The sequence below is a fragment of the Musa acuminata genome, chromosome BXJ3-10 (genome assembly GCF_036884655.1).
Source record: "Musa acuminata AAA Group cultivar baxijiao chromosome BXJ3-10, Cavendish_Baxijiao_AAA, whole genome shotgun sequence".
In the NCBI taxonomy this organism is placed as follows: domain Eukaryota; kingdom Viridiplantae; phylum Streptophyta; class Magnoliopsida; order Zingiberales; family Musaceae; genus Musa; species Musa acuminata.
The window spans coordinates 12,212,712-12,240,241 of NC_088358.1; the positions used below are offsets into that span (position 1 = coordinate 12,212,712).

Below are 27,530 nucleotides of genomic sequence, written 5' to 3' on the forward strand. Positions count from 1 at the left end.
TAAAAATGGTCCACTACAGATCGAATAACTCTCGCAAGTGTCCACATGATACAACCTTTATTTACAAGCCTAAGAAGGCCACCAAACCTAACTAAAATGGGATTGTTAAGCCTTCGACCGTTCTTCTACATGCTGTGCAAAGCATGAACAAATAGAAAGACACGGACATATATAAGTATTACATCAAACATCATGTTTAGAACTTTGTCAGTGACAGTGGGTAGGGCAGCCGCAAATCTTAACAACCTTAAGATCGGACATCTTCCCTTTCCATATCTCATATGGTGTAAACACTACCGATTTAGTTGGAACTCTGTTCAGAAGGTAAGCTGCGGTCTCTAAGGCCTATCCCCAGAATGAGATGGGTAGGTCAGCGAAACTCATCATCGACCGTGCCATGTGTAACAGTGTACGATTTCTTCTTTCAATCACACAATTGAGCTGAGGTGTATAAGGAGGTGTCCATTATGATAAAATCCCATGGTCCTTGAGAAACTAGGTAATCTCTGTACTTAAGTATTCACCTCCTCGATCTGATCGAAGAGTTTTGATACTTTTTCCAGTCTGGTTCTTCACTTCATTCTTATACTCTCTGAATTTCTTAAAGGCCTCGGACTTGTATTTCATTAAGTACACATATCCATACCTTGAGAAAACATCAGTAAAGGTAATTAAGTAGGAGTAACCACCAATGATATGAGTTGACATGGATCCACATACTTCACTATGTATGAGTTCCAGTAGCTCAGTGGCTCTCTCTCCAATTCTACTAAATGGAGAGTTGGTCATTTTTTACGAAGGCAAGGCTCGCAAGTTGCATATGACTCATAGTCGAATGGATCTAGATATCCATCCTTTAGCAATTTTTGAATTCTTTCCTCATGGATGTGACCTAGCCTACAATGCCACAAGTATGCACTGTTCACCTCATCTCGTTTCCTCTTAGACACACTTACATTCATGATATGTGGAGTACTGTCTAGGATAAACAAATCATTATGCAATGTTCCTTTTGTGATAATCTCATTATTTAATAATATTGAACAACCATTGTTTTCAAAAACTAATTTATATCTACTAACTATCAAACATGAAATGAAGATAATGTTTTTGATAATAGAAGAAACAAAATAACATGCATCTAATGCAATAATAGCTCCATCAGACAGATGTAGGGCGACCTCGCCAACAGCTACTGCAGCAACTTTTGCTTCATTGCCCATCTTGAGGTCTATCTCGTCTCTCTCTAGTCTCCTAGGACTTGCCAGAACCTGCAACGAATTGCATATATGATAAGCACTACCGGTATCCAATACCCATGTGTTATCATAAGAGTCTGACAAATGGAGACTGATCATGAATGTACCTGAAGCTTATCCAAGTTTCTGTTTCGCCCTCTCTGTAAGGTACTCTTTGTAGTTCCTCTTCCAGTGTCCATCTTTGCCACAGTAGAAGCACTGACCTTTGTCCTTTGCTGGGTCTTTCTTAGTAACTTTTGCTTTACCTGGTCTGCCCTTGCCCTTACCCTTCTTAAGGGACTTTTCTGCTTTCATTTACTTTCTGGTCTCACCAGTGTAGAGAACTGGCTTCTCTTTCTTGATAGTGCTCTCTGCCTCCCTCAACATATTGAGGAGCTCCGGGAGAGTTACCTCAAGCTTGTTCATATTAAAATTCATTATAAACTATGAAAAGGAATCTGGTAGGGACTGAAGCACAATGTCCACACACAAGTTATCCTCTAGGACCATTCCTAGACCTGTGAGTTTCTCTATCCACTCAATCATTTTTAGGACATGGTTCTGAACCGGTGTCCCCCTAGTCATCCTAGCTCGGAAGAGGCTCTTGGATATCTCATATTGCTAAGTCCTTCCTTGTTCCACAAACAGTTTGCGGACATGTAGGAGAATGGATCTGACATCTATCTTTTTATGTTGTCTTTGTAACTCAGGAGTCATAGAGCCCAACATGTAACACTGAGCAAGAGTGGTGATAGGGGTAATAATGGCGACATGATGTGTCACGACGTCGGCCCCACCTGGGTGCCACTCTGTCCGAGAAGGAGGGCAATAATGCTGACTCGACATGCGCTGACGTCGTCCGCTCTCAGACAACGACTTTGTCGTTGTCTGACCCCGCGCGCTTGACCAAGGCAGAGGAGGACGACGACCGAAGCTCGCCCATACCCTGCGGCAGTTCGGTTCTCCACGCAACGTCTATAGCAACGTCAGACGCCATCAGAGGTACGATCCTGCCCCCCGCAGGTAGGCACATCAGGTAACACTAAACCACCCTATAAATACCCCCGAGTTCTAAACGAAGGGGGAGGACACTTCTTCACCAGAAAAACCCCCTTCCACATCATCTGACTTGATCGTCGGAGGGGTCGGGCATAGCTTCCGACCCGGCCTGTGCGCAGGAACAAGGGCGAGGTCGCACCTTCCCGACGTCGCGAGGAGGCTTCGCTCCGCACGCAACGTCCCACCCGGACCATTGCAACCGGCCACCACGGCTGTCCCGAGGGACGCCGCGCGAGATCCCCCCGCATTTGGGTCCGAACCAAGCCGCGACGGCCCCGAGGCGACGGCATACAGTTGCTTCCCGCAACATTTTGGCGCTAGGAGGGCCCGAATGTCGAGCGATCAGCAAATACACTCTAGCGAACTCGCAGCCATGGGATCGTGTCCGGTCAACACCCCAGAAGAACATCCCCTGCGGGATGAACCCCGCGACGAGCGCCCCGCCATGACATCGGAGCGCTACTGGCGGCTGTTCAACGACCCGGGTTTGTCGCCACCCGACGTCCCCGTTGGCCCGCCACCTGTTTCGCCCGAAGCCTTCCACGATCTCGCTCACCAAGTTCGAGCGCTGGCGGGCGTGATGCAGACTATCATCCCGCTCGTCTCCCAACCGACGCCCCCACATGCAACCCAGCCTTTGCAACAGCGTGAGCCCCCCCCCGCCCGGGCGCACGCGCCACTCCCCGAGCGCCCAATTTCGCCACGAAACCGAACGGCCTAGCCTGGAGACCGAGAGGCGGAAGGCATGTCGAGTCGCCCAGAGCCTGAGGTGCCACCCGCGGACTCGACGAACGCCCTGCGAGCCCAGTTGCGCCACTTCAATCAACGCCTCGACGAAGTACAGCAGGAGGTTCACAGATCAAAGGGGGAGCTCAGGGCGGACGGATACCAAGGGTCACCGTTCGCACCCGAAATACAAGATCAAGTGATTCCACCATACTTTCGGCTCCCATCCCAGGACGCCTATGACGGCGCCACTGACCCCGTGGATCACGTGGCCGCGTTTCGTGCCCAAATGGCGCTATATGGGACTTCTGACGCCTTGATGTGCAGGGCGTTCCCAATGACCTTGAGGGGATCGGCCCGCGCATGGTACAGCGGCCTGAAGACCGGGACCATCTTTTCCTTCGATCAGCTCGCCCGAGACTTCGAGCTCAATTTCCTCGTCTACGCCCGTCCAAAGCCGTCCGTGGCGTTGCTCCTCGGACTCCACCAAAGGGAGGACGAGCCCCTCTCCCACTTCGTAAACCGTTTCACGACGCAGATCCGAGGACTCTCAGACGCTCACCCTTCTCTATTGATGCAAGCGTTCATGATAGGCCTGCGGCCCTCCAGGTTCTTCTGGTTTCTGGTGGAGCAGCCCCCCACGACGGTACCCGAGATGCTCCAGCGAGCAAGCCAGTTCGTCGCCGCAGAGACATGGATGGCCGGGAAGCGCGAAGAGCACAAGAGGGTCAAGCCGGAGCCGCCCCGGTAGCAGCAACCCGCTGCGTCTCGGCGTAGGTTGGACAGATCCGACCTGCCGACATCGAGGCCCCCTCTCCCAGCCTTGAACTCGTCCCGAACGGAAATATTCCTCCACATAAGGGAAAAGGGGCTGCTCAAAGAACCTTACCCGATGAGGAATCCGCGGGCGCTGGCAGACCAGTCGAAGTACTGCCGCTTCCACCGGCAACATGGGCATGACACTGAACAGTGTCGGGAGCTAAAAAGGCAGATCGAGGAGCTCATTTGTAGGGGACACCTCGGTCAGTACCTCCGACCGGACAAGAAACTTTCATCGTGCCCGGAGGGTCCCATCGAACAACACATCGACGTAATAGCTGGCGGCCCCGCATCTGGCGGGGATTCTATGACCAGAAGAAAAGCGTACGCCAGAGCCGCTCCGGCCGAAGCTCCTAAGCACAGGCCCGAGCCTAACATCACCTTCCCGGCCGAGGCATCCGAACAAAACGAGCACGACGATGCACTCGTGATATCGGCCAGGATAGCCAATGCGCAAGTAAGAAGGATCATGGTCGATACCGGGAGCTCAGCCGACATACTCTACATCAACGCCTTCCAAAAGCTCGGCTTATCCGGAGATAGCATTAAGCCGATATTCTCGGCACTCACCGGATTCATCGGTGATTCAATCTCGCCGCTAGGGGCGATCACTTTACCCTTGACCCTGGGAGCCCCGCCGAGGTCGAAGACGGTGATGACCACCTTCCTGGTAATCGACCTCCCCGTTGCATACAACGCCATTCTCGGCCGGTCGACCCTCAACAAAATCAGAGCTGTCGTCTCGACCTACTACCAAACTGTGAAGTTCCCAACCCACGCCGGGACCGGAGAGGTCGCAGGAAGTCCCCGAGAATCCAGGCGCTGCTACCTGACCGCCGTTTCGTTACACAAGAGGGCCAGGGTCGAACCACCGATGGCGGACCCCGGGAGATGAAGAAGCTAGCCCCCCATCCTGAGCCGAGGGGGTCCACCATCGACATGCCGCTGTTAGAGGATCGGCCGGAGCAGACGGTTAAGATCGGGTCGGAGCTACCCGAGCAAGAACGAAGACAGCTCGTCGGCCTCCTACAGAAGAATGCCGACGTCTTCGCCTGGTCGCCATCTGACATGACGGGCTTCCACCCGATGGTTGCACAACATCACCTTAGTATTTCACCCGACGCCCGCCCTGTAAAACAAAAGCCTATGCGGCAGGCCCCTGATCGGCAGTTGGCCATACGAGAAGAAGTTGGTCGACTCCTAGAGGCGGACTTCATAGAAGAAGCCAGATACCCACAATGGCTATCCAATGTAGTCCTCGTCAAGAAAGCTAATGGAAGCTGGAGGATGTGCGTTGATTACACTAGTCTCAACAATGTATGCCCGAAGGATTGCTATCCCCTTCCTAAAAGTCGACCAGTTGGTCGACGCTACGGCCGGACACGCTCGCCTCTCGTTTATGGACGCCTTCTCGGGGTACAACCAGATCAGAATGGCACCTGAAGACCAAGAGCATACGACCTTCCTCACCGATCATGGGGTCTACTTCTACAAGGTCATGCCCTTCGGATTGAAGAACGCCGGGGCTACATACCAGAGAACAGTAAACAAGATGTTCGCCCACCAGATCGGGCGGAACATGGAAGTTTACGTCGACGACATGATTGTCAAAAGCCAAGACGCGGGAGCCCACCTGGCCGATCTGGCTGAGGCGTTCGCCACATTGCGCAAGTACGACATGAGGCTCAACCCCGCGAAGTGCGCCTTCGGCGTTACCTCGGGAAAGTTCCTCGGGTTCATCATACACGAAAGAGGAATTGACGCCAACCCGGAGAAAGTCCAGGCGATAATCAATATGCAGTCACCTTGGACAATCAAAGACCTACAACGCCTTAACGGGAGGCTTGTTGCCATGTCCTGTTTCCTTGCCCGATCAGGTGATCGCTGCCTCCCCTTCTTCAGAGCATTGAAGAACCCGAAAAATTTTCAATGGATGGAAGAATGCGAGGAAGCCCTCAACCAAATGAAGCAGCACTTGGCCAACCTCCCCCGACTTGCCTCAGTCTCTCCGGGGGAGAAGCTAGGCATCTACCTGGCTGCCTCCCAGCACGCAGTCAGTTCCGTCCTGGTCAAGGAAAATTCTGGCGAACAGCTTCCAGTCTACTACATCAGTCACGTCCTGAACGAGCTCGAAGAACGATACCCACCAATCGAGAAGCTGGCACTTGCGCTCGTGCTATCCGAACCGGAAGCTACGCCCATACTTCCAGGCTCATCCGGTGGAGGTCATTACTGACCAGCCGCTTCGGCAAATCTTGTCCAAATTTGATGTTGCAGGACGTCTTCTCAAGTGGGCGGTGGAGCTCGGCGAGCATGACGTACAATACGCGCCCAAGACCGCCATCAAAGCCCAGTCCGTGGCCGACATCATCGCAGAATTAACCCAGATCGAGGACAAAGGTCTCGAATAACCTCCCGAGGCCTGGGTCCTGCACGTCGACGGATCGGCCAACTCAAAAGGCGTCGGCGCGGGGCTGGTGCTGCAAGCTCCCGACGGGCGGTCGTTCGAGCGTTCCCTCCGCTTCGGGTTCCAAGCCACCAACAACGAAGCGGAATATGAGGCGCTCCTAGCAGGACTCAGACTGGCCCTCGAGATGCAGGTGGTCGCCATCTGCGTCCTCACCGACTCACAGCTAGTAGCCGAGCAACTCAGCGGAGGATACGAGGCTCGGGACCCGACCATGGCGAAGTACCTGGCACAGGTAAAAAACCTAATCGCCGAGTTCCCTCATTTTACGTTATTTAACATCCCGAGGGGAGAGAATGAGCGTGCCGACACGCTAGCTAAGTTGGCATCAAAGCTAGCCCCCGAAGTCGGGCCCGAGGTCGAGGAGCTACCTGCCCGTGCCATCGAAATCGCAGCGGCGACCTCGGGTGGCGCGCCAAACTCCTGGGCACAAGAATTGCTGCGCTTCAAACGGGACGGGACTCTTCCGCTCGACAAAGCGAAGGCTCGGCGCTTGCGTCGCACGCATGCGTGGTATACCGAGGTGGGTGGACGGCTCTACAAGCGGTCTTTCTCAAACCCCCTTCTACGGTGCTTGGAGCCCGATGAAGCTCAGACAGTCCTAGCTGAGGTCCATGAGGGGATCTGCGGGGAACACGTTGGCGGGCGAACCCTGGCACACAAAATACTTCGCCAAGGCTATTACTGGCCAACCATGTGCCGGGACGCGAAGGCCCACGTGCACCGGTGTAGTTCGTGCCAAGAACACGCCCGCACACCCCGGTAGCCCGTGGTCCCGCTCACCCCCATCGATTGCGCATGGCCATTCGCGCAATGGGGTTTGGACCTCCTCGGCCCTTTCCCCCCAGCCTCGGGGCAGCGAAAATACATCGTCGTGGGTGTGGATTATTTCACAAAGTGGGTCGAGGCAGAACCGCTGGCGACGATCACGGAGCGACAAATAGAAAAGTTCGTATGGAGGAACCTGGTGACTCGGTTCGGCTTGCCCAAAACCATCATTACAGATAACGGGCCTCAGTTCGCCGGTAAAAGGTTTCGGGAGTTCTGTGCCAACCACGTCATCCAGCTACGGTTCAGCTCGGTGGCCTACCCTCAGACGAACGGGTTGGCGGAGGTAACCAATCGGTCCATCCTAGACGGGCTCAAAAGAAGAGTGTCCGCAGCCCGATCGGCCTGGACGGACGAACTCCCGAGCGTTTTATGGTCGCTACGCACCACTCCCAAAACCGCGATTGGAGATTCCCCTTACAGCCTCGCGTTCGGAACCGAAGCTGTCCTGCCGCCCGAAGTAGCCATTGCCACTCTTCGGACAGGAGGCTATGACGAGAAGGTTTTGAACGAAGGACTTCGAGCCAGCCTCGACATACTCGAGGAGCGACGCACCGACGCACACGTAAAGGCCCTCTCTTATAAAAGGGCCGTCGCAAAGATCTACAACAAGAAGGTACGACCCCGACCAATTAAGTTAAGCGACCTAGTCCTACGAAAGGTCGAGGTCAGTAACCCGACCCGAGCGAGGGGGAAGCTAGCCCCCAAATGGGAAGGACCTTATCGGGTCATCGAGGTGATCCGATCGGGTACATACCGGCTCGCGACGATGGACGGTTCTTCTCTGCCGAGAACATGGAACGTCTAGAACCTTAAGAGGTTTTTCGTTTAAATGAAGTTTTTCGTCCGAGGGAAGAGATCTCCGTCCAAAGGAAGAGGAAGAAGTCGGGCAAGCCACGAGAAGAAAAATTTCCCTTTATTTTCGCCGGAAACATGGAACGACCAGAGCCTTGGAAATTTTTGTCTAAAGAGGAAGAAGTTTTCTTTTGCCCAAAGGAAAGAAGAAGAAAGCGACACACCAGAGGAGGAAAAAGTTTTCTTTTATTCGAGGAAAAACCGCCTTACAGGACTCGACTCCGACTTACAGAATTAACTAGCACCTTAGAAAACAAAAAAATACAGGACCCTTATTACAACGGAGCGTCCAGGCTGTCGTCAAAGGGGACGTCCTTGGGCATGTCAACCTCCAGATCCTCGGGGTGGGAAGTAAAGGGATCCTCCTCCACCTCGAGGCCAGGGTGACGAACACGAAAGCGGGACGTGGCGATTCGGTATCTGTATTCGAAGGACACCCGCCCCGTCCGTGTTTGCCCGAGTTCGAACCCCTCAGACTTTTTATACGCCTCAAGGAGCTCCTTCTCCCTGACGGGTCGAAGACGGGCCTCCTCCGCCAGCGCTTCCGAGGCCGCTTTCGCCTCGGCCTTTGCTTCCTCCAGCCTCTTGCTGAGGACTCCCGCCTCCGTCTTTGACAGGCGGAGCTCGGCCCGCTCCACCCTTATTGTTTTCTGGAGCTCCTCGTTCGACTTCTTAGAAGCCTTGAGCTCCGACCTGAGGCGAGTCGCCTCCACCTCAGATTCTGCCGCGCGCTTCTTGGCGGTCGCCACCGCCTCCGGACCGGCCCCGGCTCGGACCTCCTCTACCTGGCGGTGGAGCTCGGCGTTACGGCTGATAAGGCCCCCGATGACCCGGTCGGCGTCACTTACCCTGTCCATCAGGGTCGTCGCATAATGAAGGCCCTGTAAAAGAAGACGGGTCAGCAAAAGACAAACAGCCCCGAACAGAAAAGAGAAGAGAAGAACTTACCCAGGTCATGGATTTGGCCGACTTGTTGAGCAGAGCCTCCGAGGGCAAAGTGTACAAATCCCGAGCCATGTCGGGATGAAGTGCGCCTCGGAGGAATGCTGCGGAGGCGTCCCCTCCGACCCATACTTCGTCCCCCCGGGACAGGCCTCCCCAGCGGGCCACCAAAGGGTCTCTGGCTTCCCCGGACGGGATCTCGCCCACCAGCCGCACCAGGAACGGCTCCTCGCCCCCGGGTGGCAAACGACACAGGTCACGAACAGAGGGAGGGCGCGGACCCTTCCCAGCCGCCCGCCGACTAGGCCCGGCCTCGCCCCGACGAGGGCCCGCCTCAGTCCCCTTGGAAGGCGCCGTCTTCGCTTTCTTCCGAGGGCGCCCGACCTCGATCTCCAGTGGGGCGTCCTTCGTGCCGGGCCGCGAGTCGGCTGGTGGTGCTGGAGGAGGAGCTTGCGACGCATTGCTCCCGAGGAGTGACCGGAGCTTCACCATTTCTACAAAAGACAAGAAAAGTGTTAGTAACAAGGATGAACCACACGAACACCCGAACCAAACGTTATTGACGTACCCAGTGGCATCGGGCTGAGACCCGCTTCTACTAACCACTGCTCGATCATGCTCCGGAGAGCCTGGGAGCCGGGGAGAATCTCTCGGAGCCTCCCCAGGTCTTGGCGCTCTGCTTCGCTCAAGCTTGGGGTAGTATTGTCGACCGCCCTCGCGGACCACCGAACCCCAAAACCCCAGTCCTTCGAGCAACTAACGTAAAAAAACCTCCCCTTCCATCCTTTATTACTGGAAGGAGCCCCCCCGACTTGAAAGCTTGTCCGGGCAGATAGAAAGTAACCCCCCGAACCTTTGGAGAGGTGATAGTAGGAGAGGAATAGGTTGAGGGTAGGGGTGATGTTGGCATGGTAGCATTCCCCCAGGAACACCACTAGGTAACGCCAGGAGTTTGGCGCCACCTAGGACGGCGAAATTCGCCAGAAAGAGATACAGGCTACGATGAGGGGGTGAAGGGGAAAGCGCAGACCCGCCTTAGGGCGTCCAGGGTCAGCGCGAAACCCTTCGGGACCGGGTCGTAGGCCCGCTGTCCCGGTTCAGGGGCACTAAGGATATAGTCCTCTGGGATGCTGTAACGTTCCCGGAGCCCCCCCAACAATGACCCACTCACAGTGGAGTCATTGTCGTGCGGCCACATCAGGGCCTCCAAGGCCCGCGCCGCTTCCTCGTCTGAGGATTCCACGGGGGATGTCGGAAGGCATTCCCCTCCAACTACGTAGGAAGGGGAAGGAGAGGAAGAAGAAGAGGATGACATCTTGACTGATCTTGACGGGAAGATGCTACGGGGAGGGGGAAGACGACGCGGGAGGCGAGGAAGAAGATTGGGAAGGGAACGACAGGACTCGAGGAAGAAAACTCAGCGGCGAAAGATAAAAGCGAAGCGGGGCGTTCGTTATTTAAAGAAGATATCCCGCCAGAACCAGCGCCCCTTCACCTCCCGAGAATGGGCGGCAGCCCACCTATGCACGTGCGTAACCGTCACGCCAAAAGACAGGCCCGCCTTAATACGAGACTGACGTGGCAGCCCCGCTGAAGCGGCAACGCCTTGACACCTCGATCTCAATGCCCGAAAGCGTGCGGCAAAAGCAACCAGTCCCCTTAGAAAGGAAATCAAATACGACAGCTTTCCAACTCCTGCTACTGCTAAGTAGGCGAGGGAAAGAAACACAAGTAGCTTATCGGGTCGTCAAACCGTGCCGTGTCGCTCGGCCGCAAGATGCCCGAGCCCATGCCTGCGCGGTTTGTCCGCCTGCGTCGTGCTACTCGGTCGCATGACCATCGCGACCACGCCTGCGCAGTCTGCCCGTCTGCGTCGTGATCCTCGGCCCGCATAATGCCCGAGACCACACCTGCGCGGCCAGCTCGTCTGCGTCGTGCTCCTTGGCCCCATGTTCCCGAGACACACCCGCGCGGCCAGCACGCCTGCGTCATGCTCCTTGGCCCCATGCTCCCGAGACACACTTGACGCGTTCGGCCCGCCTACGCCGTGCTCCTCGGCTGCAGGCTGCCCGAGGCCACCTCCTCGGCCGCATAATGCCCGAGACCACACCTACGCGGTCTGTCCGCCTGCGTCGTGCTCCTTGGCCCCATGTTCCCGAGACACACCCGCGCGGCCAGCACGCCTGCGTCATGCTCCTTGGCCCAATGCTCCCGAGACACACTTGACGCGTTCGGCCCGCCTGCGCCGTGCTCCTCGGCTGCAGGCTGCCCGAGGCCACCTCCTCGGCCGCATAATGCCCGAGACCATACCTGCGCGGTCTGTCCGCCTGTGTCGCGCTACTCGGTCGCATGACCATCGCGACCACACCTGCGCGGCCTGTCTGCCTACGTCGTGCTACTCGACCGCATAACCATCGCGACCACACCTGCGCGGCCTGTCCGCCTGCGTCGTGCTACTCGGTCGCATGACCATCGCGACCACGCCTACGCGGTCTGCCCGCCTGCGTCATGATCCTCGGCCGCATAATGCCCGAGACCACACCTGCGCGGCCAGCCCGCCTGCGTCGTGCTCCTTGGCCCCATGTTCCCGAGACACACCTTCGCGGCCAGCCCGCCTGCGTTGTGCTCCCTGGCTCCATGTTCCCGAGACATGCCTGCGCGGCTAGCCCGCCTGCGTCGTGCTCCTCGGCTCTCTGTTTGACCGCCCGAGACGAAGCTCGACCTCATGTCGCTTGAGACTGTTACGGCACCGAGGGACAAAGCCATGCCTCGGACTCCCCCCAATTGCAAATAACTGACGTATAGCTTCTTCCGGGGGGGAATATGATAGGGGTAATAATGACGACATGACGTGTCACGACGTCGGCCCCACCTGGGCGCCACTCTGTCCGAGAAGGAGGGCAATAATGCTGACTCGACATGCGCTGACGTCGTCCGCTCTCAGACAACGAGGCAGAGGAGGACGACGACCGAAGCTCGCCCATACCCTGCGGCAGTTCGGTTCTCCACGCAACGTCTATAGCAACGTCAGACGCCATCAGAGGTACGATCCTGCCCCTCGTAGGCAGGCACATCAGGTAACATTAAACCACCCTATAAATACCCCCGAGTTCTAAACGAAGGGGGAGGACACTTCTTCACCAGAAAAACCCCCTTCCACATCATCTGACTTGATCGTCGGAGGGGTCGGGCCGAGCTTCCGACCCGGCCTGTGGGCAGGAACAAGGGCGAGGTCGCACCTTCCCGGCACCGCGAGGAGGCTTCGCTCCGCACGCAACGTCCCGCCCGGACCATTGCAACCGGCCACCCCGGTTGTTCCGAGGGACGTCGCGCGAGATCCCCCCTCATTCGGGCCCGAACCAAGCCGCGACGGCCCCGAGGCCACGGCATACAGTTGCTTCCCGCAACAAGTGGAGTCATCAATATACTTCACGTAGCGAGCGATCTCATCCTTGCTTGCCCCTTCCTCGGGCGTCGGCATCATTGTATCAAGGACGTACGCAATTTTTTTCGCCGTGAGAACAATTCTCAAGTTGCGGAGCCAATCCGTATAATTTGGACTAGTGAGGCGGTTGACATCAAGTATGCCATGTAAGGGATTTGAAAATGACATTTTCTAAAAATAAAGATTCAGTAGAAATAAATAAATGCAGATTTTGCAGAAATAAATAATCAAGATATGAACTTTTATCTTAGTACGTTCCCACTATTTTACTTGCGAGTCACGTGACACCCTCAGCACGTGAAACGGAAGTCTCCGGCAGACTTCTAGTGGGGATCATGATCTAATCAACGTCTTAGTGTAACCTCGAGAGACTCGACCAATCACGCTAAGCCCAAAAGGTAGGCAACTCTTGTCGATCACAACCCCTTGTGATTCCCGTCCTGTTCGACCTCCGAATCACCATGGTCTCGAGGGACTCGACCAACCATGATGTTCGGTTAAGTCAACACCATCGTTACAAGATGAGTCTGATTCGATGATATACCCTCGACCAAGCATACCATGTTCTCAGGTCACCGGTGACATCTCTATGTCGTAAGCAAGATAACGAATCGCGATATAGGTGAATCTTGAGCGGTAAAACTATTCTAATCACTCACATCAAGATTTATGTGTGCAGCGGTGCATCTCTATGCCCTATGATCGTCCATCTCGTCCTCGTTGGTTCCATCGACATCTAGACGCATCTCTATGCATCGCGATCGTCCGTCTTATGAATCCCGCTATTGTTTCCACGCTCCCGTTGCGCCTTCTCGTGTGATTACAGCTTATACATAGGCACGCAAGCCTGACAATAAACGAGAAATAAAATAGAGACTCGTAGGCCCCAATAATAATAATCACAAGTACACACATCACACGGTCCATGATCATCCGTCTACACATCATACATCACATGTATAAATCATCATGTAGGACTACTATGTAATAATAAAAATAATAATTAATTAAACCTTTTAATTAATTAATATTTTTTGAAATAAGGGACATGTATGAAATTTTCTAAATTATGAGTGGTATTTTAGTCATTTGGAAAAAGGATAGAATCGGGAATTTTGTAAATTCACAGGGGTAAAATTGTCTTTTGCCCAAAACCCTAATAGGCTTCTCTTTCTCCCTTGTTGTTGTCGTCGCCGTCGCCGCCACCACCCTATCGGCGGCGACCTGTGCGGCGGGGGCGTAGCCCTTGTGAGCGACTCGCCCATGGGCGGCGCCGCCCCTACAGGTGGGCGCCCCCGCGGGCGGGCGCACCTGTGGGCGCCGCCGCCTCCGCAGGCAATTCTGCACGCGGGGCAACGCCTGCAGACGATGCTGCCTCGGCGAGCGGTCGCCCCTATGGAGGGTTTTGCCCGCGGGCGCAACGATTGCAGGTGCCACTGCCCTGCGGTGCCTCAGCCCGCGGGCGCAACGGCCGCAGGCGCCTCACCCTGCGGTGCCTCTGCTTGCGGGCGTAGTGCTCGCACGCAGGTGATCGCCGTGCCTGCAGCCCTGCCTAATGGCGTGATTGCAGGGGCCTTGCGTGCATGCACTCGGCCTTGCGGTTGCTGCTGCAAGCGGCTTGCCTGCACGCTAATGGCAGCGCTGCCATCTACAACGGCAGCAAGGGCAGCAACAGTTGCTTCCCTTTCTCAATTTTGCGTTAACGATTTTGACGCCAAAATTCCTCCTAAAACCCAACACACGTAATTCAAAACCAATCTATCGCACGAACAACCTAGCTCTGATACCACTATTGGGAAATCTTTGGGGGCGACATCACACGCGCAGCGGAAGAACAGAAAACAAAATCCCCTATTCCCAAAGAGATGTTCGTCGTCGTGTGAAGATTGGTGTGTAAAAATCCATGAAAATTAAAATTGTGTATAAAAATATATTGTGTGACCTAGGGAGATCCTATATCCCTATTTCCTTGCAGATCTCTAGGAGAGGGTGAAGGAGGTCAAGCGCCCTCCTCTCTAGTGGTGATCCACACAATAGGGCTACGACGACGCTCCTCAAAACTCTAGGCCTGCTCTGAAGTGGAGAGGGGGAGGAGAATAGGAGAGGCAAGTAAAAGCTCTAGCTTATGAACCACTGAATCTCTCCTATTTATAGAGGTCCCCTATCAAACCCTAATGGATCTGCCCCTATTGGGTATTGGATCTGTATTCAACTACCCAAGCCTCTTAGATTTGTGGATCTCTATCCAATAATCTCTCATGGGCTCTTATTGGATCTCATCAATAGGATCCAATAATTCAGGGGCTTATTGGATATCCAATAAGATAGGGGCTCCGGCGGATATCTCATATTCGTACCTCTACTCATCGCAGTGCCTACCATATGTGTGTGACCCTTTAGGCCCAATATCGAGCTGGTCGTGAGTCATACTTGTCAGAACTCCTTCTGGCTTTGTGAATTATTATCTCCATAATAATTCACTTGACTCATCGACTGCAGACGTACTAGGCCACTACGTCACAGTCCCCAGACGATACAGGGGAATCAAATTCATTGAACCTGTTTGTCCTCTATTATCGTGTACCTATAGTCCTTCATCCATTTAATATCCCAAAGATCGTATATTAGGCATGGTGTTGTCAGACCCATACGGTTTCTACTCAAGTCTCACTCTAATCGGATTCTTCTTTAGAACTCTTTCTCTCTCAATCCGAATGACCCTAGCCAGGGATTTGTCTGAGCAAGAACATATGAGATATTCTTTTCATGACACCGAGAGTGGATGATCCTCTATCGACACTCAATAGCCCTTGTAAGGTTGACTACCACTCCCAATGACCGGCTGTATAAGATCTGAGACATCCAAATCTACAAGTCCGGTATTAAAGAATAGAGTATTTATATAGGACATCCTTGGTGTCTCAAGTCTAAGGACCGGATACACAATTAGGACTATGGAATCGTTGTCTGATAATAAGGTATCATCAACCATCTAGCATTTCGTAAGCGGATCAATCAGTGAACTCATTCTCCAATAAGCACCTATACTGTATCCCTAGTGTCCCCACATGAGCAGTTATGAGACCAGCTGTATTCATTATATGAACGGGTATACAGCACATTAGTCTGTCTGGTTATCTCAATGTCCCTCTCGAGTAACCTATGACTGGGATTATTTAGGATCTATGTTTAAAAGCGAATTGGTCTTATTATCGTGATCTCATTATGATCCGATTTCTATTGCACAAATCCAAAGACATCACAATATATATATATACATATATGTAATAGTCAATATAAAGTGGAAAATGCTAAAATATAATAAGCAAAAAGATTTCTTATCAAGTCATACGTGTCATCACTCACGTGATTGGTTTGTTGGGTATCTATGACTAGCAGCCTGAAGTATGAGGAAGAAAGAAGAAAATAAGATAAATGAAAAAAATTTGATGTGGAAGACTAGGAGAATTTGAAGGATGGAAGGAGGAAAGTGTTAGGAAATCTAGGGGCGACATCACATGCCCAGCGGAAGAACAAAAAATAAAAAACCCAAATTTCCTAAAAAGGTATTCGTCGTCGTGAGAAGATTGGTGCAAAAAAACCCGTAAAACATAAATCCACGTGTGAGATAGTGTTTTACCTAGGGAGATCGTATATCCCTGAATTTCTATAGATTTGTAGGAGAGGATGAAGGAGTTCAAGTTCCCTCCTCTCTAGTGGTGATCCATACATCAGGGCTGCGACGACACTCCTGCGGGCGTTGTGCTCGCAAGCAACATCCGATGGCGCTGTCGCTTGCGTTGCAGGCGCATTGCCTATGAGCAGGCAACTCTCCCCGCGGGCGATCGTGCCGCCTGCCTGCGGGTGTCGCCCTTGCAAGCGGCTCTGCTTGTGCGCAGATGGTAACCAAGGCTACCATCTATGAGGACAACAACAATTGCTGTCCTTTCTCGCTTTGCGTCAACGATTTTGACGTCAGAAGTTTTTCTAAAACATAACACAAAATTTAAAATCAATCTTTCGCACGAACAACCTGGCTTTGATACCACTGTTAGGAAATCTAGGGGCGACATCACATGCGCAGCAGAAGAACAGAAAACGAAAAACCCAAATTTCCTAAAAAGGTGTTCGTCGTTGTGCGAAGATTGATGCGAAAAAACCCGCAAAACTTAAATCCACAAACGAGATAATGTTTTACCTAGAGAGATCATATATCCCTGAGTCCATGCAGATCTGTAGGAGAGGATGAAGAAGTTCAAGTGCTCTCCTCTCTAGCGGTGATTCACATAGCAGGGTTGCAACGACACTCCTCAAATCACTGTCCAAATCTCCGCACTTGTTATTTGAGGAAGAGAAGGGGAGAGAAGAATAAGAGGTGACAACCAGGAAGTCTCAGCCTATGAGCCTTTGGTTCCCTCCTATTTATAGATGCTCCTAATTAACTTAACCCTAATGGATCTTGCCCTATTGGGTACTGGATCTCCATCAAATTACTCAAGCCTCTTAGATTAGTGGGTCTCTACCTAATAATCTCTTATTGGCTTCTTATTGGATCTTATTTATAGGATCCAATAATTCAGGGGCTTATTAGATATTCAATAAGATAGGGGCTCCGACGGATATCTTATATCCGAGCCTCTACTCGTCGCAATATCTACTATATGTGTGTGATCCTCTGAGTCCAATATCGAATTGGTTGTGAGTTATATCTGTCAGAAATCCTTCTGGCTCATTGAATTATTATCTCCATAATAATTCACTCGACTTATCGACTGCGGACGTACTAGGCCACTACGCCGCAGTCCCCAGACGATACAAGGGAATCAAATCATTTGGATATATTTGTCCTTAGTTACTATGTACCTATAGTCTCTCATCTATCTAATATCCTAAAGATCGAATACCGGACATGGTGCTGTCAAGTCCTTACGGTTTCTCCTTGAGTTTTGCTCTAATCGGATTCTTCCAGAGAACTCTTTCTCTCTCAATTCGAATGACCTTGGCTAAGGATTTGTTTGAGCAAGAACACATGAGATATTCCTCTCATGATACCGAGAGCGGATGATCCTCTATCGATACTCAATAGCCCTCGTAAGGTTGGCTGTCACTCCCGATGACCGACCGTGCTAGATCTGGACCTTCCAAACATATAAGTCCAGTATCAAAGAGTGGAGTACTCATACAGGACATCCTTGGTATCTTAAGTTTAAGGACCAAGTATACCACTAGGACGACCGAATCGCTGTTTGACAATCAGGTATCATTAACCATCCAGTATTTTGTGAGCGGATCAATCAGTGAACTCATTTTCTAATGAGCACTTGCACTGTAGCCATAGTATCCCCATACGAGCAACTATGAGACTAGCCTTCTCCATCATATGGATGGGTATACAGTATACTAATTTGTCCGGTTATCTCGAAGTATCTCTCGAGTAACCTATGATCTGGATTATTTAGATTCTCTGTTTAAAAGTGAATCGATCTTATTATTATGATCTCATCACAATTCGATTCCCATTACATAGATCCATGGACATCACAATATATTTATGAATCAAGCAATATAAAATGAGAAAATATCATAATAATAATAAGCAAAAAGATTACGTGTCAAGTTACACGTGCCATCACACATGTGATTGGCTTGTAGGGCATCTATGACTAACAAAAAGAACAATTTTGAGAGTTTTTCTAAGCATGTATTGTAGTGGTGAGTCAACTTAGCATTTGTGATTTCTCTTAGCATGATCTCAACAGCATGCAGATAGGCACGTTTGGATCTGCTTTATCTTGATTTCTGTGCTATCATAATGGCATCTTCTTAATCTGTTGTACTCTCTTTTTAGGTTTCAACGTGCAATTCATCGCATTGATGTGTCAAACATCTGGATTTTCTCAATTATTCTGCTCACACCACAGCATCAAATTGATCCATTATCGTTTTCTCTATAAGGTTTCGGCAAGTGATAACTATATTCACATGTACATGTGGTCTTATCTAGGCTGGGTCTGGTTTTAGACCATCGGTGAAGTGGTTTGCTCTTGTTTATCTTGCTTAGTGGTCATAATTGTCTCATCATTCTTGTCCTTCACAAGACAGCAACTGGCTGCTATGTAAACTTGGTCTTCTATGCTGTTCTCGTATTTCTTTTTTGGTTTTTCATGCCGAAGCCTGCTGATACATACTAGGTTAAACAGCTGTGCATTAAAAAGCTGTCTGTAAGTGCTTTTTAATTTTTGTGGCATTTGTGAAATGCGTAAGAAAAAGTTTCATTTTTGTTTCCTTTTTTGTATTTATTTTATCTTTGGTCCACTTGTCAGATCTAGATCAATAATTGTTAGGCATGACATTCCTAGATCTGATGATGCATGTTTGTCCCATCTCTGTAGGAAAGAAGTGGATTTCATTGCACTAAAGCAAACAAGTAAAGTGAATATAATAGTTCAGAAAGTTCTGCAAGATCATCAGAATGGTCGGATATCACTCACAAATGATTATCCTAAAATTGGAAGAGTTGCTGCTGACGTAGTACATTTGGATGGAAGAGAGGATGACCATCCTAATAATTGTCAAGATGCAATTTCTCAAGATTTGTCAAGTGGAGGTTCCATGTCACATCATTCTTCAAGATGTACCAGTATTAATTCAAGTATGAAGAACACTATTGAGAAACAACCTCAGCAAGCACTGTCATCCTTTTATCCATCTGTCAGAAAATTGTTCTATTCCACTGCGACTCAGCCCAAGAAATTGCCATCTGACTCTCAAGAGTCCGAGGGTTCTCTTCCAGCAGGAGATGAAGATGTCTGTGATAAGGCAACATATCCTGGAAATTCAAAAAAGAGTCAACCTGTTAAAAAGGGTACAAATAAGGTGGTAAACCGGGAACAACTTGCTCGCATATATGATGAAGTACTCATTGTTGATAATATCTCAAGAGCTAAAGAAGTAGTCCAGTTACTGACTACAGAGTACAAGCATTTTTGTCATGCATGCGACACTGAGGTTTGTTAACCAAAACATATGTATTAGCGAGTAATAATTTAACCACTGAGGTTGCTTGGAGCATACTGATTTTGATATAAATATTAGTATTTGTACTTTGTTTAGAACAAGGGCCTGAATGTATTATATCCAAGCACTTGATAGTAACTGCAATTTCATTTGCTGAGCTGTATAGAGGGCACCCTCACTAGTTGATGGGCCATTGATACCCCCGTAATTGTTCTAGTATAAATATTTCAGGTCTTCGACTACCTCTCTTTTCACCAGTGATCAGAATATGTTATCTCCCATAATTGGGGCATCAGCAGGTCTTAGTTGACCTTGTTTTTGACAATCTTTCTTCCTAAATATTCAGGAATGCATATTTTTTCTTATTAGTTCACACTTCTATTAGAACATTTATGTATAATGAAACTACACTTCTACCAGAACATTGTTGTCTTGATGGCACCACACTTCTATTGATTGATTGCTTGATGACACTACAGTTCTATCATAATATTGATGTCTTGATGACACTAACTTTTAAATATTTAAATAAACTGTCTCCTAATTTTTTGTAATTATCTATCCATTTAAGAAAATTACATTCAGTGTCTTGTTATCAAGTCTCCTCGTTTTCGTCTCTTTATTCTTTGGTAGCATTTTTAGACATAGTTAACTTCATAAAATAGCAGATTGGTTATGATATCTGTGTCAGTGCTTGTAGTATTATTCACTCTTTAGATCATTTCTTTCTTTCGACTTCATGAGTGTTTGTAGAGTTTTATGTCTTGTTGTTTGTTGCTTGTGTTTGTTGATGTCTCTCAACCATAATTATAGAAAAATGTTTGCATTTGAAGATTTAAATAGATTTTAAAGGTCCTTCATGACCTTATGTTTCCTAATTTTCTTTCGGTCATGTGTTTCATCTTATATGAAATGATTTTGTCTCCCTTAGGTGGCCAACATTGATGTGAAGGTGGAGACGCCGGTTGGCCATGGAGAGATCATATGCTTTAGTATCTACTCTGGTCCTCGAGCAAATTTTGGAAATGGTAGATCTTGTGTCTGGGTTGATGTGCTGGATGGTGGGAAGGATGTGTTGGAGGAGTTCATTCCATTTTTTGAAGACTCATCTATCAAGAAGGTGGTATTGTTTGGGAGTTTGATAATTTCCAAATGCTAAATGCCTATTGTGAATCCTGTATTAGTCAATGTTGTGTTCATTTATCATAATACATGTGATTTTTGGTTAATAGTATAATGTAATATGTTCTTTATTAATGGCAAATATCAAGGGCTTGTTTTGTAGATTCTCATATTCTTTTTAGACTTCTGTGCTATCAAGCCCTTTAAATTGTTTGGAGCCAGTACTTTTGTCTTTTTTCCCCCCTGTTGAATACATCTGTGTTTTTGTTAAAGCTTATAGTATAATGAATTTGTTCTTGCCTTTTAGGTGTGGCATAATTACAGCTTTGATAGTCATGCGCTAAGAAACCATGGGATCAATCTGTCTGGGTTCCATGCAGATACCATGCATCTTGCACGGCTTTGGGATTCTTCCAGAAGAATTAATGGAGGGTATTCACTTGAAGCACTAACAAGTGATCCAAATGTCATGTCTTCAAAAGGATTTCACGTTGCTGATGAACTAATCATGGGAAAGATATCGATGAAATCTATCTTTGGTAAGAAAAAGTTAAAGAAGGATGGTTCTGAGGGGAAACTTATCGCTCTTGCACCTACTGATGTGCTTCAGAGAGAAGAACGAAAATTATGGGTCTGTTATTCTGCTTTAGATTCTATAAGCACCTATAAACTTTTTGATAACTTGAAAGCAAAGCTTCTGGATATGCAATGGTCTCTTGATGGTGTTAATAGAGGAACAATGTATGATTTCTATGAAGAGTACTGGTGCCCTTTTGGTAGTCTATTAGTGCAAATGGAATCTGAAGGAATGCTTGTTGATCGAGAATATCTTTCAGAGATGGAAAAACTTGCTATTGCTGAAACGGAAATAGCTGCAGACAAATTTAGGAAGTGGGCATCAAAGTACTGTCCTGATGCTAAATATATGAATGTGGGAAGTAATGTTCAAATCCGTCAGTTATTTTTTGGTGGCACACTGAATAGGTGCTTGCATTTCTCCCTTCATTCCTTGAAAGTTATCTTTTAAAAGCAGCACTTGAATTTGTATCTTTTCTTGTTCTATATCTATGTCATCATCTCTCCCAAACACATTGGTTATTGTTAAGTAGTAAGGTTCTTGACTAGTTGTTTTAGTTTTGAGACTAGTTTCCAAATCTTTTAGCTGTTTGTTTTTAACTATTTACAGGGTTTGTGATGAGTGTTCTAAAAGAGAGTTATAAAAGGTAACATTTGACTAGAAGTCGATAGTACTATTTGGAGATTGTTCAGTTGGAAGTAGTTGTAGATTGCTCTGAGTAATGATGGAAAACTTAGCTTTGACTTAATATGCACTTCAAGTGAACTTTAATTTATGAAGTTGTTCAAGATAATGTGAAGCTCCACTAGTAAGATGAGAAGTTATCCCATAGAATTATTTTTATTTGTGATTCATATACTTAACATATGTTAATTTTTGTTGTATAATTGTGTGGAGCACTTGTGTAATCTTTACTTACTGAAAATCATGATGCAAATAGAGGTTATATTACTCCATTTTCTCCTTTTTCCATGTCTTCTACATAATTAAGCAACATATGTGCCTCTTACTATATCATCAATGAATTAGATTTTCAACATAATTTATCTATGGGAGTGTTCAATTCAATGTTTTTAAAGCGCCAAGGTCCCTTTTTGCTCCAGGTGCTAGGTAGTTACCCAAGAAAAACACAGCATTTACCTTACAAAAATTATAAAAATATAATTAAATATAAAAATAATCATTAATATGAGTCATATCATTATATCAAAGCTAGAACTTATTGTTGTTCTGCCAAAAATTTTCACCTTTGGTATTTTTGTCAGAGAACACACAAATGACTAATCCTTTTAGATGTTTCTTGCTGATTCCTCTGGCAGACCTACATTTGTTCTTATACTTACTGTGTAATTTTAATTTCCATGTTAAATTAATTAATTAAGTCATACAATGTGAAAAGAAGAAGAGGGTGGAGAGAGACGACGAACGTGGAGGGTGAGGTATCACAGAGCATTGCAGTCAAGGTGTTTGATGCATGATGCATGTTCGTGACCCTTTATCGATGTTATTCTCTATTTTGGTGTTTTCGAGTGTTTTCTTATTGGTAGCTTGTACGGATATGAAGTAGTAATTTTAGTCCCACTTTGCTATTGGTGGCATTTTTATTTTGTGTTTTCTGTACAGAACATGCAAGCGTTATTGGCAAAATGACAACATGTAGGGGTAGATGGCTGAAACAATTCTACTTTAGTGTGTTCTAGGCTTATTTATGGCTGACAGTCTTACGGTGTGAAATATCAGCTATCTCAACTCAACACTCTGAAACTCCCCTATGTGGCATTGGATCAGATGGAACTTTGAGTATGTGGGAGGCTGTGTCATTGCTTAGTCTTACACCCAGTGTGCATGATGGTTTTGTCTGTGATGGACTGCCTTGTACCTTTTGTCGCACAGCTTTGGAAGTCCATCTTTGTATTTCACACAGCTGTTTGCTTAAATGACTTTTTTTTTGCAACCCCGAGTTTCGCTTCCACTGACCTACCTTTTCCTTTACAGGTCTCTATGGACTGCACGAGGTTATGGTTAGGTTGACCCTTTGATGACTGATATCGCAAGGGTGTCCTATGGTCTGGGCAAGACCAACTCAGTTTAGAGGGGAGGAAGAGAGAGGGCAGACATAGACAATAGAGGGTGAGGGTGGGAAGAGGGAGGAGAGAGGTGAGTACCGATAACAATTATTATTGGCTATGGATAAAGGAAAAAGAAGAGAGGGGAGAGCAGAAAGAGAAGGATAAAGTCGGTGCTGATCATAGAGAGAGGAGAGAAGAAAAGAAGAGGGAGGAAGAAACAAGGGGAGAGAGGGCAAGGGCAGCAGGCTGCTGGTTGAGCACAAAGGAGATGATGAAAGAAGAAGAGCGAACAGGGATGAGAGAAGAAAAGCAGAAATGAAAAGAGGGGAGAAAGAAGAGCGAGTAAAGAGTAAATAGAAGGAAAAAGAGAGGGAAGGGAGAGACAAGGAGAGGATCATAGGTGTCGGATGCGTTTAAGAGGACACTAACTAGATTGTGTGGGAGATCATGTTTTGAGTGGGTCAGGGACTCAGGATTAGGTTTGGATCGAGGGAGGGTCGAGGAATTTGGATCACTTAGGCTAGCCTAGGTGAGTGCATGGACATCCAGCGCCTTAGCTGAAGCTCTCACCTGGCGGGCGCCTAGTTAAAGACTCATTGTCCAGGGCTCATCGAGGTGTTTGGGCCTCGCCTTTCTCTAGTGCCTAGACAAATGCTTCTTTCGATAGTCTCTTTTCCTCGCTCCTATGGGAGGTTGGGGATTGGGATTCTTGGGGCTATATGTCTGTTTTTAGATGCAGCTGACTGCTAATTTGCACTGCTTTATAAGGATTCACAGAAATGAGTGGAGCTGACTCTAGTTTTACATGAGACGAATTTGGTGAGGATCCAACCTAAATCATGTTTCCAGGAATAAGTTATGAGCTAAATTGACATTCTTGTCTCAATGGTTTTCTGCATCCACAATAATTAAGCATACTACCTGTCTCATTGACTGGTTATTTGACTATAGTTTACATTGAGACTTGTATGATGGACCCAGTTTTTGTCAGATACTACTCTAGGAGTTGGAGTGTTTTGCTGAACAGAAATTTGTTTGATGGTACCTGGTTTTTGCTTGGTTAACTCATTGTCTGTGTCTTTTTTAGGTTGGGGAGCGGGGTGGGGGGTGGTGATTGTGTTAAAGTAGTTCTGGCAACTGTAGTCTCTTTTTGAAGCCGTTTGCTCACTAATAAAAACAGCCACTCTTTTTGTATTAATTGTGACTAAACATGTTTCAGCGTATCATGCATTACACTCATCTTTAAAGTTTATCTCTACTTGTCTTTAATGTGAGCTGAATCTCATTTATCTTTTATTTCCATATATTTTGCAGAAAAGATCAAAATGAATGTTTGCCTGACTCAAAGTCATTTAAGGTTCTTAATACTGAGAATGCCATTGGAAAGGGAAAGAAGTCTCTTTCTAAATACCGCACTATTGAGCTCCACAATATTTGTATAAAAAAATTGCAAACACATTTGTATACAGCTAGTGGGTGGCCCTCAGTCAGTGGTGATTCCCTAAAAGTTTTAGCTGGTATGGTATCCTTGAACCAAACCTCAGATGACCAGAATCTCACAGAAGACATTGCAGAAGTGGCTGATATATGTACTGATGAAGACACTTCTGCTTCTGGGACTGCATATGAGGCATTTGGTGAAGGTAAGGATGGGAGAGAGGCCTGTCAAGCTATAGAAGCTCTTTGTGAAGTCTGCTCTATTGATTCTTTGATATCAAACTTCATTCTTCCCTTACAGGTATTCTGATCCTGTGACGCATGTTTTTCCTTCATGAGAAATGCATGCAAAATGAAAAACAAAAATAGGTGTGCGTTGTTTTCACTAAGCCTAGTTCTTAGCCATAACATTTAAGCATGAACTTCCTTTTATTCTTGTAAACATGTGAGCTTACATGGCCTCTTTAATTTGTTTACTATCTGTTTATATTTGTTTTGGAAAGACAGCCATTCTTTTCCACCAGTGAAGTATACTTTTCTGAAGAGTTCTTGCTTTTGTCTGACACTGGTGGATCATTATCGTGTTACTTTCTTCTGGTGGTAGGGGAATCATATTTCATGTGTCAATGGACGAATTCATTGTTCTCTAAACATCAATACTGAAACTGGACGTTTATCGGCTAGGAGACCGAACCTGCAGGTTCTTGTCTATTCCTTTGTCCTTGTTTCTCATATTGTGGTTATTCTGTATGTTGTTAACACCCAATATTGTTGACTAACTATTCACAGTATTCTTGTTAACTTATTGTTTGATGGATGTAGTACTTGGCATGGAAAAATCACATGATGCTTCTTGTGTGTTATTGCAGCATCTTGTAACTGTTACAATCATTTCCCTGTGGTGTCTCAACATTGCTTCTTATCTGTACTTGTTGGATTGCAATATATATTTCTCATATCAGAATATGATAATAAAATGAACATCTAATTCAAGTGCTCTATATCAAGCTATTATAATGTTTTCAATTAAGCTACAAGAGAAAATTTGCCCGCTTATGTGAAGTCGCAATTAAAGAAAGTCAAACCTATTAAAATCAAGGAAGTCAAATTTGACCAGTTCGTACTGATTGGTATATTCCGGTCCAAGCTTGAACCGAGATGCGGACTGCCACTATTTCGGGCGGTCCAGTCCAGCCTATTAAAAAAAATTAAACTCCTTCAATTAGGTCCTGCGAACACGAGCCCTTCTCTAGACCTGCAGGGCTTGTGCCCTGTTCTACTTATGTGCTGCTTGCGCTCGTTGTTGTACGTTGCCCATTGTGTGTTGCCGACCTCGGATACCTTTCCTCCTTTTCCTCTTCTTCCTTTCTCTTCCTCCTCTTTCCTCCACATCCTCCTTTCTCCATCGCCTCCTCTTCTGCCTTCCTCTTCCTTCTTCCTCCTTTTCCTCCACTGCCTCCTTCCTCTCCCGCTTTTCTTCTCTTCCTCCATCGTGTTATCTTCTTTCTTCGTCCTCCTCTTCCTTCCTCTTCTCAGTCTTATTCCTCTTTGGCACACATCGGTGTACCATGTGTTGGTACACTGATATTGACAATGTGTACCAGTTCGACCAGCGACCTTAGTATAGTAAATTGCAATCCTTGGTCAAAATGTCAACGAATAGACTTAAATTGTAAATTAATGAGTTACTATCAAAGGCCCTATTTGGTATATGGGCATACTAGATGATGATAATGATATCATTATAAGAATCAAGGTTTGTCGTACCATTGCATACTACTTAATAAGGGTGGTACATACCAGTTTGTTGGTATATCTCATCATACCGTATGTCGGGACATTGACACAGTTTGGTATGTATTGTACCAACAATTAGTCGGTACACTAGCACAGACCGATAAGACGAACCATAATAGAAATGGTTTAATTTCATGTCACTTTAGGTCTTTAGATATTTAGACCTTTTAATCTTTTTTTTTCAGTGGATTTTGCTGCTTGTAGTGCAAAGGGTGCTCCTTGTATTGATCTTAAGAGTTAAGAAACACTCTATTTTGTGTTTCTAATAATTTGATCAAGTGAAAAGTTATAATATGGATGTTCTTATTAGCTTTATAAGAGACAATAGACATGAAGGTAAATGTTTTAAGGAAAATAACATATTACTGCCTAAAAAATGGTATGTCGGTTCAAATCTTATTATGAGAAATGAGAATGATGGTTACCTATTAGCTAGGTTCAGCTGCTCTTTTATGAGCTAGACACCAAGGTAAAATTATTTTAGATGTAAAAAACAGACTGCTCAAAGAAATGTAGTTTGATTGGCTAGGTTTAGCTGCTCTCTTTTTCTTTTGAAATATGTGTTTGGACCCTTCTTTTTCTCCCAGACATTCTTTTGTCTTCAAAAAATTGATTAAACTGCTATCGTCCACTTCTAGTTTCTTTTGTCAAAATTTCTCTTCTCAGGTTTACGTAGATGCATATTGACTATGGCAAAGTTTGAACCTAGAAAATAATATATATGCACTCTTGTTGATTTCTGTTGCAGCATAGTAGTGGATGCTACTTTTAGCTTTTTATTTGGCCGGACATGTTTGACATCTGAAGTCTGTTAACTTACACGTTCGATCACTTGAACTCAAATAAAAGATGGTCCACCTTTTGTTCTCCTGATGTATGTTTGTATGTATGTATGTGAGAATCTATGTATTGATTGTATATATCGTAAATTCTAGCTTTTCTTTAAGCTCTGAGACTCTATGTATTGATTTTGATTTGATTATTTTTTTTGGTTCCTGGTAAACTTTGAATTTCTGGGAAGTTCTTCTAGATGTAGTTATCCCTATATTGCTTTAGAGCAAGGTTTGCCTTGCTGTGAGGGGCTTTCTGGTGGCTCTGTCACTTCATTTGCCATTAACGTGTGGTCAATCAC

The 27,530-nt window shown here is 47.2% G+C and overlaps 1 protein-coding gene across 3 annotated transcripts in view; it reads left to right on the forward strand.

Moving 5' to 3' along the window:
• The window catches only part of LOC135585392 (DNA polymerase I A, chloroplastic-like), a 64,560-nt gene that overhangs the window by 21,167 nt on the left and 15,863 nt on the right, over positions 1-27,530 (forward strand). For all 3 annotated transcript variants that reach the window (XM_065171719.1, XM_065171720.1, XM_065171721.1), the window contains exons 2-6: positions 18,772-19,387; positions 20,328-20,516; positions 20,826-21,502; positions 24,479-24,902; positions 25,206-25,301. In XM_065171719.1, coding sequence (XP_065027791.1) covers positions 18,772-19,387; positions 20,328-20,516; positions 20,826-21,502; positions 24,479-24,902; positions 25,206-25,301 — 2,002 coding nt within the window. The remainder of the gene's footprint in view (positions 1-18,771; positions 19,388-20,327; positions 20,517-20,825; positions 21,503-24,478; positions 24,903-25,205; positions 25,302-27,530) is intronic.